Below are 15004 nucleotides of genomic sequence, written 5' to 3'. Positions count from 1 at the left end.
ACAGCCAAGAACTTGTAAAAGAAGGTTCTTGCTGATTATTTACTAATGCTCCATCTCTGTACAAATCCAGTAGTAGAGCCCAAAAAGCAATGCAGTGACTGGGAGTGAGAGCCACACATTTCAAGATCCCAAGCACAGTACAAAATTCTTCCAAGAATATGCCTCATTTCCTTTTAGAATTTGATTTTCTGCTTTTGTTTAGCATACACAGAAGATATCTCAAAATACAATGTAATTCATGAAGTTGTTTGAATACATGACAGTTATGTTGCTCAGATTGTATTTCCAGACTCTTTATGCTAACTGTGACAAATGTGATTGTTCAGATTGATGCCCTGGAAACCATTTTACAGTCTGTCCTTGAAGCCAAACCTGATGCAGAATCTGCTGAAGACGCCAAGAAATTAGAGCAGAAGTCACAATGTGCAGAGTCAGAAGAAACTGAGCAGTCTAAAGCACCTGAGTACTACAGCAGGTTCAAGGTAAGACAGTTCAATTTATCTATATATTCTAAGCTGTGGTAGATCTCTGTGATACATACTAGAAAATATGTATGCTGACTTACTATGGTTGATAGACTTGACACCTCTTCCATGCATCAGGAGTCCTGTTTGGCTTTTTGAAACTGATGTCACCTTGCATTTTCACTTCTCCAAACAGGAGGCAGCAGCCTACAAAGACATAAATGCTCAAGGCCACTTGTCTTTTGTCTGTCTGCTGGAATTTTAGCTTCACTTTTCATACTTCAAAATGATAAATCCAGTCCTGTTTGCAGAAGTGGTATGTCATTACAGACCCATTATCTGACCTTGTATGGGATTTTGCTCACTGAAATGAATTGCGATAAGCTTGAAACTACCCTGAATTTATTGTCCATTTGTGTGTTATAATTACGTATGAACCTTGTATCTTGTGCTTTCAGACTGGAGAATTAAATCAGGTTATATTACTTCTCTTTCATCTTTAGATCGTCATGCTGATGATAACAGTAAGAAACAGAAGCAGCTGTTCATTAGGGCACATCTATATAATGAGTATATTTTATTTGATCATCTCATAGCTGTAAATTAGCTAAATGAGATGATTTTATTTTATCATCTCTGATTTGTGCTGTGGTAAAAATTAAGTACTTTGGGTGAAACTCATCTGGTTTATAGTTCAAGGAGCAGTACTCTTTCTAAAGCACATCAGTTTTCATTGTTGCTGCCACCTGGATGGGTGAGACCTTAGACAGGTGTGCTGGATACATACTGCCCTAAAGAAAGTTCTGAAGTTAAAAGATTAGTATGCTATGGTTTCAATTCACRCACACACACAAACACACACGCTTTTCCTTGCTTTTGTTTTTACTTACATAACTTTGCCGCTAATCTTTAGATATTAAACTTAACTAGTAGGCAGTTAAATCTTTCTAATTGAAGTGTTTGGGAATCAGTGGGTGCTCAGCATATGGTAATTAATGCCTGGATGAATTAGAGAATAGAGTAAACACAAGTGCCCTTTGAAAAAGGGAGTGAGGCATTTTATGTGTCTCTCATTGTCTATGCATTGTCTAGCCTCAAAGAAAATGATACAGAGTGCTCCAAATGTCAAATTGGGGACTATGCCAAGAGCATWGTTTTCTTCTCAGCTCAGCTTTTCCACAAGTTCCATAATTATCCCAATTCAGGCATTCTCTGGTATGGCAGTGAGTCACTTCTTTTGGCCAAAAAACTATTTCCAGTATTTAACTCCTCAGATCTCACCAGCCCTCATGTGACATCTAGGCATCCAACAATAATTATATGTCAAGTAACCAAGAATGTCTGAATGAGGAAAGGAGTCTCGAATCAGAATGCCATTTCAGCTAAGCCTGAAGGAGTTCTCTGCGTATTCTCTCAAAACCATTAGGCCAGCAGTAGCCACTCTTCCCAGTTGAGCCCTGGGACACCTACAGTTRTCGTTCACTGGGCAGAGTAGTGTGCTAGAAATTCATACAAGTGTGAAGGAAGCTGGCAGCTCTGTAGCAGCCTTCAGAGTRGTGATGTGTGCATTCACAGCTGCTGTCCCAGCACAGATCATCTGCCCATCCTTTGTAACCCCAGAACATGGTTTGCACTTTAGCTGCTTAACACAATTGAGTTGCAGTTTGTCCAACCCTGCATTAATTAGCCAGTATGTCCCAGTCTTTCTCCTTGAGCTTAAAACCAATTGCTTCTGTCTCCTGCACTCCCAGTTTTACAAATCATACACCTCAGAAGGCAAGGAAAAGTATATGCATTTGCTCCAGACATACACGTACTCCTCCATGGCACTCCATGGAATGGACACTGTCTCATACCAACCTTCAGAACAACCACTTGTGGAAGTACCTGAAAAAGGCTRGGAAGTCTAACAGATACTTGTCCTTTACTTCCACTGGACAAACAGGACTTGAGGGCATTTGGCTCTTTACAGAAAAAGTCTTTTTAGCTGTAATCTAGACTCTGATACACATTTGTGTTGTAATTACCTGTTTTCAGATGGCGTATGCTGAGGCTCGCTTCTCAGTATAGCGTTCCTCAAGCAATTCTTTCCATCTGTGTCAGTGATCAGTGGGCAGCAAACATTTAATCATATAAATGTTGGGAACACCTTATCTAAAAGCAGTGCACCTTTCCTAACTAGTCTACCTGCAAAGCTCTGGAGGCTGCATATAAAAGTCATGATTTAGCCATATAAGAATGGGCTCTTTTGGTACCTGTAGGACAGACCACCAGCTACTTTCCTAAATTAGTTTTTTACTAACGTATAAGAGAAAAGCAGGAAGTATTCCGTGATACCAGTGATACCAGTAAGGGTTTGGAAGATAAGACCAGCTAGTTTCCAGTTTTTTTCTTTCTGTAGTTCAATTTAATGTATTTAAGTTCAGGCCCTTTTCAGGACATCCTTGGTAGAGTTTAATAGGAAAAGTGTGAATGRTGTGGGCTAGTTAACATTTAAACTACATATCTAATCTGTAAACATGAGCATTGTTAATCAAGTTTCTTCCCCAAATGCAAGCTGTACGGTCTCTTGTTTTCTCACTGGTGTCTTGAGTACTTACTGACGTCTCAAAAAGTAGAGACTAATACACCTAAATAATTTTTTTACTTTGGTTTTAGTCCATTAAATTTGAAGATAATGGCTTTGTTTCCATTCTTTGTCATAAAATAAAATAACAGCACCAAATACCCAGGTCCCTCAGACCTGCATGTCTAGCATTTTATAGAGTCTTTAATCTGCTCTGTGTCCAGTTCAGACATCCAAGGTAAAACACAACAAAGCCTGCAGTTGTGTTGGCTTAAGGGAGAGAGAAGTGGGGAGGCCTCAGACAGGACACAATTGTTTCCTGCCTAAGAATAAGGCAGTGCTTCCAGATAGGAGCTGAGGGGAAGYGCCTTTGCAAGATTATTGCCAATGTGAGCTCAGGTCAGAGGAACACTGTGGACCAGCAGCACAGTGCATAACCTTTTGKTGATAACTGGAAGCCTGGATATTTGCATAGCTCTAGAGCTGCCACTTTATTTTGAGAAGAATGATATCCACATATTCTTTCCATTATCCTGCAACGCAAAACAAGTTTCATTCAAAAGAAAAAAGAATGGATGTAGCTTTCATTAGAACACATACTTCGAACGTTTTTGTAGGTGCTGGGCTGAGTGAAATGTTTTCTGTAAAAGAACTATCTGAAAAATGTGTGTTAACATAAAGAGTGAATAAGGGATAAAGAATTTTCCAGTGCTGTGTCATCTCCTTGGTTGTGTATCTGCACTTTTAAGGCGATTAATCAGAATGTTAGGGACCCATCAGGCTAAAGRTTACAGAAAGCCAGAAATAGTATCACTGGATGATTCATCATCTTAAGTGAATTAACATTTTTATGCTGCAGGAAATCTAGATAAGTAAAGCTCAAGAAAGAAAACTGGAGTTTCTCCCTGAAGCTCTGCTTTTAGATTCAGTGTAGAATATCCCTGAAAAAATATCCCTTGTTTTAACACTGGTGTGTAGTCTGTGTGACCTCAGATCACAGTAAATTGGTAAGAAAAACTAGGGGAGTTAGAGTTACTTAATAGGCTGTTAAAACATTTGATGTGACCCACACCTGTTGGGGGGGATGCTAATGCAGACAGTGCGGATGAAATAATGCATTTGGTTTTGAGGCAAGACACAAAACCAAAGTGTCTAAATTATATTTATTGTGGTTGTCTGATCAGCTGATCTGTGTTAATACCGAATGACTGAACTTGGAAAATGAAGAGAATTTGAGTAGTCAATGAAAATGAAATTTCACTGACTGAATTTTATTGCTAAAAAGAAAATTACTCTATATGGTAGCAACTACCACAATTGAAACATTTTTCCATGATAGTTACCTGTCCTATTTAATAGTAAAAAAAAAAAAATAATAATAATAGTAAAAAATCAGTGATAAGTTGGTTTTAGAGAAGTATTTTGTGTTTGATTGTTTTGTGATTGACTGCCTTTCTCCTTGACACTCCCTACCAAATCTCTTTTTCTGACAGGAGCTGTACTCCAAGCTGCATTCACTTGGCAAGGTTGAATCTGAAAGCCTGTTAACCCTGACCATCCAACTTGTCAAGGMAAAGCTGCCAGAATGTGAAGCGGAAGACATTGCAAAATATGAACAGAACATGAAGAAGTGGGGAGAACTACAAGTACATCTCACTGAGAGGGAGAGAGAGATGAAGGAACAGGCTAAGCAGGAAATGGAAGCTAGGAAGCTAGCTAAGGCATCTGCTTAGTAGTGGAACTAGGGGTGCATACTAGGATGGTATGCATTCCTTTTGTCAGTGAGCTGAAGTGCTCACCGTTATTCTTACTCACTTTAATCATGCTGCAAGTGTGACTGTATGTGACTGCTGTATGCAAATTAAATATCCCCTTTTACCTTTTTCCTGAAGTAAAGCACATATGGTTTAGAAATCTGCATCTTGTGTATGATGTATTTTCCTTCTGCTGTCGGCCATGCAAGGGCTGGGATAGAGACAGCATAAAGAAACAAAGGCATAAGGAGTGGCTTGCCTGTGATGAAAGGTCTAGAGGGTGGTGGAACAGAAGAAAAGGGAAGAATTTCAAACACAAGTTGTTTCAGTAGGGGTTTCTCACAGGAAAGAATGCCTTTGCTACTCTGAACTTCAGACACTAAGAGGATTAACATATATTGATTGGGGTTTTTTCTTTTTCCTAACCCATTTGGAAAATTCAGGCTGCTATGGATGGAGTTTGAAGCCTAACTTTAGGCCATTTTTAAAACTACTGAATTTCAGCCTAGTGAGTTAGCACTTGTACATGCATTCAGATGTTCTTTTGCTGTAAGGGTTTTMGAAATGCCTGAATGTACTGGTGCTACTTTGCTCCACTTTTAAGGTCGCTAGAGAAACATGTGCGATCACTTCGGCACACATCAAGGAGCCTTATACTGCAGTGCACTTTCCTTTTATATTCTGGGCACTTTTTCTTGACGTTTTTGACCTAATTCCCTTCATGGTCCTATGCCCCATTCTTCAGATCAGTAAAACAATGTGGCTATTCACAAGAGCACAAGGACATGGCAAGGGAGGAAAGAACCATAGTGCATTGAGTATGGTTGTGATGCATCAGCATCCATCCCTTCTTACATTCCCACTGAATCTTGTCAGCTGCAGCCAGCAACTTTTTGCAGTGCATAGTGGGACAAGGAACTTTAAAACAGGGAGACCTGAGCAAAGCCCTGCTGTAATTGCAGTTTTTTAGGGCAATTGTTGTCTCTCTGTGCTTTACCTAAGGGTCTAGTAAGCATTTTGAGTTTTATTGTGCATCTGTCTATTGTGCAGTGTTAAAACATCACAAACCCACTGTAAATCCAGTGAGAGCATCCTGCAGACTGGGAACTTTAGGTCCAGGAAAGTATCCCTTAAGTACACCAGATGCCAGCAAGCACACTCAGAGCCTGATGGCTCTTCGATGTTCAAGAAACTTGGCACCAAGTTCCTTCACCCCATCTTGTCAGCAAGTTCTGTMGTTTTTCCCATAGAGCAGTATGAGAATCCTGTCTCCATCCAGATGAGCAGATGCTTTTGTGGCTTATCCAGCAGTGGACTTTGCTGGACAACTTTCAAGAACAGTCTCCTGAAATTATTTTACTCTTTCTTAGTCTGAATGCTTTCTGATTACTGGGCTAAGTTAGGGAGCCTTAAGGAAGAGTAGAAAGCCAAATACACTCTTTAAGAACAACTTTGTTAAAACTGGTGGCTTTAAAGAGGTCATAGTCACTCCTAATTAAGCCACTGGAGAATGCAGTGTCCCTTCTCTAACCACTTAATTCAATTTTTTAGTTTCAGAACATGGATTGTAGCTCCAAAGGTTCACAATTGCTCCCACATCCTGATTCCTGTATGAGTTCATGTCTATAGGCATTAGCTTTTGGGATCTTCACTACATTACAATTTTACACATTTCTCCTTGGTTATTGTTGGCCTCTTGGCAGCACAAGGACCCTGTTTCTGGCTGCACCTCCACCCTCCCTCCTTCAGCCTGCTGGTAGATAGGCCAGGCTGCTAATGCTAATTGAGCTCCAGCAAACTGCCAGCTGCTGTGTCGCCGCTGTCTCACAGGGCTGGCTTAACTTCCCCCACAACTAACCCCCCTTTCCATTTATTTAGGCTTAAGTACTATAGCAGTAGGAGGAAGAAAATTCCTCCTGTGAGCTGAGTGGCCTACTAATGAATATTATAGGTTGCCTCTGTTTTACTCCAGACATGTGGGTTGGAATCCTGACCGCAGTTCAGAGCATAAACTTAAAGCAGTAGATAATAACCTTTCTCTGCCTTGTCCCCAGACTCTTCCCATATGCTCCTCTGCCCGTGGGAGAAGGGGGTTTCTTTGCCAAAAGCATTGCAGGCAGCAAATCAGATTGAAAGGGGCAGATGAAGGACATCAAACCCAAGATCTGCAGCAAAGGATCCAGATTTTTTGTGACTTAAACCATTTTGTTTGCCAAACCCTCTCATTTATGTGTGTCGTTGTGCTATCATCCTGAGTGAGAAGCTATTTTTGACACTTGTATCAGCTGGACCAACTTCACACCAGGGACCTTCTTCCCCTTAAGGCTCCAGCTAAGTATTTCTGCACAGTCCAGTAGCTACTACCTTGCTCCACCCCGCCCCAGGTTACACCATGGTCTCAACAGCAGCCAGTTTGTAATGTTTTGTCTAGCCAAACTGTTTTCACACCTTGCAAATCCTTGCCAGCATGTGTATCTGCACGCTTCTGAATTCTCCAGCAATCCTCATTGCTGCTTCCTTTTTGATATGCCTGTGATGCCCTTCAAGTTCTTCCTGTGTATCCTCTCACATTTATTTGTTCCCCTTCTCCAAGGAGACTGGCCATAGCTCTGCCGTGCATCCACATCTCAGTGGTGCAAGCAGCTTGGGATACCAAGTCATCAGGCATTCTGAGGTTTGAGGGCCCTGGATACAGTTGAATCTCAACAGGTCAAAACATGAATTAGCCAAYGAAACTTGAGGAAGATACTGTCCGCTTGGGTTCTCTCTTCTACTTGCTGGCTTTGGGCAAGGTCAACTGTAAAACAAATTGTGAGACTGGCTAATTCAGAGACCAGCACTGTTCAGGCATGTGCTTGTCTTCCTCAGGAAGACATATACAGTAGCTGTGTACCAAATACAACAGCATGAAAAATCAACAGAATGTCAAGTAACTTGGCTTAACTTACCTGCTTTTCTCCTTCCCACTCCAGGAAAATTAAGGCTTGATTATTTCCCCCTTGCATAAATCATGTTGCAAACACAACCTGTTTTTTACCTGCCTGCTGAATTCCTCTTAAAAAAGAAGTTTGAAGAACCTTTAGTAGCAGCACCTAGGAGTGCAACTGGGCCCCAAGTAGTCAAAAGCCCTTCTGTCCAKATGCCTGTGGCCGTGTGTGTTCCGCTGTGTTTGCCATCGCCTGCTGTGATGCAGCTGTCCATATTTAGAAGGAGGAGGGCAGGGAAGTCATACAGTCACTTTTGATCTGCTGCTGCTTAAATGTGAGCTCTGATGCTAAGGGAAGAATGTGTATGTGTGCATCTATGCATATAAAAAGAATAGCCTTGTGCTCTACAAACACAAAAAGGTTTGAGTTCATCCAGCCCTGCCCTCTGGTACTTGATTTGATATTTGATGCGAGCTCACAACCCAATGAGCACTTACTAGGACACTCGAGCTTTTTGAAGCATTTCTGGTTTCAGACAGCTGTCTAGACCTTTCTATATGTGAATAGGACTGGCTAAATATTTCCTGGAGGGGACAGACCAAAATTTTTCATAGCAGTAACACTATCTCATATTTTTGGAGCACCTCTCCTAGAAATGTTCCCTTGCATTCTGTTTTCATTTGACTACAGCTGTGATTAGGATTAAAACTACTGCAGTTTCCCCTGTCAGTGTATTTCTAAATCACAGGAGTGCATCTTTCTTCATGCAAGTTTTTTTGAGTAATTTCCYTACACATTCTCCTGGTGTTTTTATAGCTAAAGGCAGGGGAAAATCTCCCGTTTCTATAAGCAATACTTTGGCAGGCACAGTCACTGAGCTGTGACAAGCAGCCCAAATAATACCTGACTGTGCATGTGGTACAGCATTGCCAGACTCGCACATGCCAGACAATGTTAACAGCTCTTCTGAGTTTTCCCAAGTGTGGGAGAGGCCCTTCTACAATACTAGCCAAAGGAAACAGAAGCCAATATGAATGCAAAGCCTGCTTGGTATGTTGGTGAGAATTTGGCTGCTCTTAAGAGAAAAAAAAAGCATCCCAATTCAAACTGATGGCAGACACCAAATACGCTGCTGCTGAGGCAAGCAAATATGTAACTCTTCCTCCCATCAGTGTGCCTGGCAGAACAGTTCCCGCAAAGCACTGAAGGTCATTATCCATTATTTACMAGTAGAAAATTACATATTTATACCCTTGCAGCTCGAATAAATGTTGCCAGAAGCCTTGCACAGATGGGCCCTATTTATGGTAACACCTGACCTTGCCAAGATAAGGTTACAAGATACTTTGAGACCTGGTCAGATGCTGTGTCCTACACATAGTGCTGGTATCAAGTACTTCCTCCCTCCCTAAGTGGCTTGTCCCAGCTGCTTGCCTGCCCATCCCAGGGTTCTCTGGTCACCCTAAAACTGTAGGACTGGGGTGATGGTGTTTGCCCACTTCAGATTAAGATTGACTGGTACAAAGGAGTTTCTGACCTGAGCAGTCATCACTGTGCTGCTGAGACACACAGAAGACAGCCTACGGCATAGGTTAGCAAGTGTCCTCTCTTCRCTGCCTCCTCAGGAAGCTGGAGTCCATAGTCACAAAAGGGTATTGCACCACTGATTTTTAAAAATGCAAAATGTGTTCCACTGAACAGCGTCCACTTTTGCTGGATTTCCTGGYTCAGTTTATGTACAAACAACAATTAAGCCTTGCAAGGTGTGTTTGAATGTTTGAACACATCTGTGGAGACTAAAGGTAAATTTACCTTTCCAGAAATTTGGGAAATGCTGAGATAAGGAAAAAGCTTTTCAACTGTAGAAGATAAACTATTGCTATATGGCTGACAAACTGAGCCTGGGACAGTGACTCTTTCAAAATAAAACTCTGGAAAATGAATTCTAGGTCAAGAATTAGTGACAAAACAGTAATTCAAAAGCAACTTAAGATGCTAAACATGGTAGAAAACTGTGCCACCTATTCTAGATCAGCCTCAAAGTTGTCAGTCAACTCAGCAATTGCGTAGTACTGAGTCTTGCTACTCTTAAACCTTTCTGATGAACTCAAGTCCACTCTATAAATTCTAGACTGCAAATGCCCCAGGCACAGAAATTAGAATTAGAGCCCCAACTGACAGGCACTTAGATTAATAGGACAAAATTCAGCTCTCAGACTATCTTCCTTATTGTAAATCCTGACAAATCTTCCCTTACGTGATYTGGGCAAAGAAATTTTCAAACCTGTTCTGATCCTTACACAGGGTAACTGGTGCTATAATTTYATGTTTGGTAACTGTAAACTCCTAGGTATACTGACTTGCACTCTGGAGGAGGGTTCATATTACGTATTTAAGTGKCTCAATAGTTCAGTTTGCTTTAAACTGTTAAGAAAATAACAMAGGCGAGCTGAGGTAAAATAACATGAGGTTTGTAAAAGCTCAATCAAAAGTAACTTCTGGACCTTAACAGGTATAGAGGATGTAACTTTAGTGCATATGGGCATTGTTATGTATATTTAGCTTTGTTCGTATTAAGGTGTAAGTTCCAGATATTGCAATTATTTTTCTGTAGGATTCACAGGCACAGGCAATGGGCCAGGCTGCAGTATGATCTGTAAATCATGGCATACAATTAATTTGTCAGTGAAGCTGGCATCAGATGCACAACCTCCACCTTCCCAGCTATTCACAGGGTCTGACAATGCTGGAGTTGTTGAAGTGCACACAAGCAGCTACATCAGATGGTAAGGACCCATGAGGACCAGTGAACAGTGCAGASTGTAGTGCCTGCTGATTTAGTTCAGTGATTTGCCTCTGGATTTAGCTTCTAGTGGAAATGATGCTGAACACAACAGTCAAAAATCAGTGAATCTCCTGATATGAGGACTCTCAGCATTATGCAGTTTTTGGTAGTTTTGGGCTGATTCTGAATTACAGAATTAACTAGGTTGGAAAAGATCTTTGAGATTATCAAGTCCAGCRATGACCTAAGACCCCCTTGTCCATTAGACTAGTGCAGTAAGTGCTATGTCATCTTTTTTTAAACACCTCCAGGGACAATGACTCCATCACCTTCCAGGGCAGCCCATTCCGATGCCCAATCACCCCTTCTGTGAAGAAATGCTTCCTAATGTCCAACTTAAACCTCCTCTGGCACAACCCTCTCCTGTTKCTGGTTGCCTGGGAGAAGAGCCCAACCCCCATGTGGCTACAGCATCCTTTCAGGGAATTGTAGGGAGTGATAAAATCTGCCCTGAGCTGCCTCTTCTGCAGACTAAACMAACCTAGCTCCCTCAGCTTCTCCTGGATGTGTGCTCCAGACCCATGATGAGCTCCATTACCCTTCTCTGGATATGCTCCAGCAGCTCAACATCCTTCCTAAATTGTGGGGCCCAGAACTGGACACAGCACTCAAGGTGTGGCCCCACCAGTGCCCAGTACAGGGGGACAATCCCTGCCCTGGCYCTGCTGGCCACACCATTGCTGRTCCAGGCCAGGATGCCATTGGCCTTCTTGGCCACCTGGGCACACCCTGGCTCATGTTCAGCCGCTGTCACCAGCACCCCCAGGTCATTTTCTCCCCAGCCACTGCCCAGCCTCTCTGTCCCCAGCCTGTAGTGCTGCCTGAGGTTGTTGAAGCCGAAGTGCTGGACCCAGGAYGTGGTCTTGTTAAACCATGTGTTTTTGGACTTGGCCCATTGATCCCACCTGTCCAGCTCCCTCCACAAAGCACTCCTACCCTCCAGCAGATTGATGCTGCCACCAAGCTTGGTGTCATTTGCATATTTGCTGATGGTGGACTCAATCCCCTCATCAAGACCATCAGCCCAATTCAAGTACAGCATTTCATATTATCATAAAAAATTTACAAACAAAACCTTGGACTTCAGAGAGGAGTAAGGGCCTGCATAAAAGAGATTTGTCTGAGGGTGAAGGAGATCCCACAGGTCCTCTGCTTTTCCTGGGACTCAGCACCCCTTGCATTTTACTGCCTCTGCCTTTACCTGCTCTCATGCCATCACTGTTACTGCTGCACCTCAGCACAGCAAGTGTTGCAGCAGCAAGCAACTACAAGGGCAGAAAGCCTGATCTTACAGCACCCCTCAGCTGCAGCAGAGGAATTCTGATGTTTATAGAGTAAAAAAATTAAACCAAGGGCTCTGCTTCCACAACTGCTCTGTGTCTTCTCACCAAGATGAATGAGCACTCATGGTCAGGAAGGGTCCACGTCTACTGGAGACAAGCTCTACACTCTTGAGTTGCTATAACTTTGGAAAAGACATCAGTCTGATGTAAGTTTATTGGGTATCATCTCTGAATGTGTACTTACTGAAAATGAGGTGTYTTCTCATTCTGCTGAGGAACACAGAAATGAGAACAAAGAGAAGCCATGTCACGGTACATCATGGTAATGTTTTATGCCACAAGATAAAAGTATTCTTCCACATTTATTTTCCAGTTTCTAAAGAGAGACTGGGGTTTGTCTGGAATTTAAATCATCACTGATCTTTAGGGGAAAAAAACCCATATAGTAGGCAATCATGACTTAGAAAAAGGGAAAACTTAAAAATACATAYATACACAAAGACAAGAAACATGTCAACACCACTTTACCACTTTTGTATTTTATTGTGGAACTGAGTTTGATTCCTTTACATCAAATATCCTCAATGGAAGAGGGGATATTGCACACAAATATCATAAAAGCACTACATAYTACTTTCACTGGAAACTAATTTTCTACGTTAGATATGACTGGATAGAATAGAAGTGATGCAGGATTATAAGACATAATACCATACACAGCTGCAGACTGACACAAACACCATTCAGAACAAGAGAGGAGGTGTGTGAGGTGCTTCTCAGCCAGCCACAAGACTTTCTTTCCATAGTTTGGAAGATAATGGCTGCATGCAAATGCGTGAAAGCATATTTCAGATTTTGTCTTTTACAGTCGAGATTACAGCCCAGTCTTGAAGAGGTAGCTCCTGCTATCTGGAGCTCTTAGTTAGTGTAGTAGAGAGAAGCTGCTTCTTAAATTTTTTTTTTTCTATATTTTATGCCACTGTTTTATTTAGTTACTTATTTTCTTTTTAGATTTTTTTTTGGCAAAGTCACAACAAACAGATTTTTCTTTTTTTTTTAAATTTTAAATACCAAACATTTTTAAACCAGGTGAATAATATAATTGCATTCTAAGAGATGCTTATCCRTAGTTGCTTTTAGTGTTTTGTTCAATTATTAAGTGAAAAGATGAAAGCTTACAGTTTGTTTCAAGTGTAAACATTATATTTTTTTTTCATCTTCTAGTAAATCCAGACCAAGAAAATTACTATTTCTCTCAAAAACATCATTACTGAGCAAGAACCTCTGGCGACAGATGAACAAAGAGAAGCGCATGACATAAATGTTCCAAATGCACAGCAATTGCTCATTTGGAGCTCATTTGCTTGTGTTGGGAGGGATTGAAAATTCAATTAACAAATTTATTAAATCTTAGTAAAAGAGTACCAGAACTCTCCTAAAATGCATAAGCTATCATAGACAATTAAAAAAACCCCAACATTCATATACACAGTTATCTCCATTCACCACATTATGTAAAGTAAAAAAAAATCGAAAGTGATTTCTATGAAAGATGGCATGAAAATAGAGGTCAATGAGTCAGGCCCACCACAGGACTTTGAAAAGGCATGCAAGAGAGGCCCTGTCCAAGTTCAAGAGTGGGATGGGATCCCCAAAGTTAATTCTTCATTGAATTATATGAAGCATTATATTAATAGCATAAAGATCATGACTGGGAATGCTGTTATGGATAATACCATCATTGAAATGGAGTGTTCTTTGCACTCAGATATTGAATCTTTACAATTAGAATAATCAATAACAAACCATGCTCCTAGAAATCTATGCTGATCAACAGCACTCATCGTTAATGTACACAGTACATTTTGATGACTGTTACACTAAACTAGTTGTGTAGTACTAGGATTAGCACAGGTAGATTAGTTCCACAGGCAGGAAAGTCATTAAGGGCAAGAGGAGCCAATGGAGGAGCTCATTGCTGTGTTGAATCTAAGTGCCATTGCCATTTAGAAGGGAATGGATGGAACAGGCATTATAATACCTCAGAACAGCCAGACCAGGGTTTTAATATTATTGTAGCAGCAAAAAAAGCAAATGTACATGTTAAGGTTAACTGTGACTGTCTAATTATCATTATTATTTCAGAAGTAAGACAAATGCTTCAGCCATCAAAAACTTGCTTGGGCATATTTAAGGCTTGATTCCAATTTAATTTACAGTAGGATCAGATGACTGTAACTTCCCTGACAGTAGTGAAATTGCTCCTGCCTCACAGGAGTGAGTGAGTGGTGTAAGTGCCATTAAACACAAGACCACTGCTGTACTTAAAACAACTTTCTACCAAAGCAGAGATACAAACCATTTCAGGTATTGTCAGAAAATCAGAAAATCTGTTCCCACCCACTCCAAAGGTTTGAATTCTGACCTATATAATGAAGTAGACAAAGCAGAAAGAATTGTAGAAATAGTAAAACTATTTGCCAAAAATTCTGCCCATATCTTTGTAGACTATTTAAATAAAAAAATGCTTAAAAGCATTTTTAAGTGAATGACATGAGCCCAGCAAACATGCTTGTTTTCACTATACATTTTCATCTGCCTTTTGTGCCATAGTCACTYTGAGTTATTCTTAACTACTTAAAAGGTACAGCAATAAATAAAATAGCATTGCTAGAGAAACCTAAAAAAAGACATTAAAAATAAATCAAACCCCAACCACTGACAAACAGTAATTCACAGCATTAAATGGGCATGAGAAGCCCACATTTAGAAGACCCTAAACCAGTATTAAAAAATCCTCATAAAAATTAGGAGTGCAAACATACACCTATTAAACAAAAATATCCTAACAATGTAAAATCAAAATAAATTATAAGAAAAGAAAATAAAATGAGGTCATAGTTCACTACACTGTAAAACTTAATGCCAGCCATAATGGTGATTCACACAACCAGCACATAACTCCATGGTTGGAGCCTTTACACCTTCTTAAATTCAGATTTGCAGACCTTCTGCAATGCAACAAGATTTTTTAATTGGGGTAAAACTTCTGAGACTAAAATATCCAAGCTGTCTCAAATCACAAAGCAGTGGTACTGTTCCTCTAGAAGCAGTCGAGAGAAGAAAAGTAAGGGAGACATGGAAAGAAAAGAAAAGAATAATAGA

General features: G+C 40.7%; 1 protein-coding gene across 1 annotated transcript in view; it reads left to right on the top strand.

The window, feature by feature from the left end:
* Positions 1-4950, top strand: part of MRPS27 (mitochondrial ribosomal protein S27) — a 43673-nt gene extending 38723 nt beyond the window's left edge. The window contains exons 10-11 of the mRNA XM_057363768.1: positions 327-482; positions 4524-4950. Of these exons, the coding sequence (XP_057219751.1) occupies positions 327-482; positions 4524-4763 (396 nt within the window). The 3' untranslated portion in view covers positions 4764-4950. The remainder of the gene's footprint in view (positions 1-326; positions 483-4523) is intronic.
* The last annotated feature ends 10054 nt before the right edge of the window (positions 4951-15004 follow it).

Source organism: Malurus melanocephalus, unplaced genomic scaffold (genome assembly GCF_030028575.1).
Source record: "Malurus melanocephalus ecotype Western Australia unplaced genomic scaffold, MMel_1.1 scaffold_31, whole genome shotgun sequence".
NCBI classification, from domain to species: domain Eukaryota; kingdom Metazoa; phylum Chordata; class Aves; order Passeriformes; family Maluridae; genus Malurus; species Malurus melanocephalus.
The sequence above is the reverse complement of the archived record's forward strand: the minus strand, read 5'-3'. Positions and strand labels throughout refer to the sequence as shown.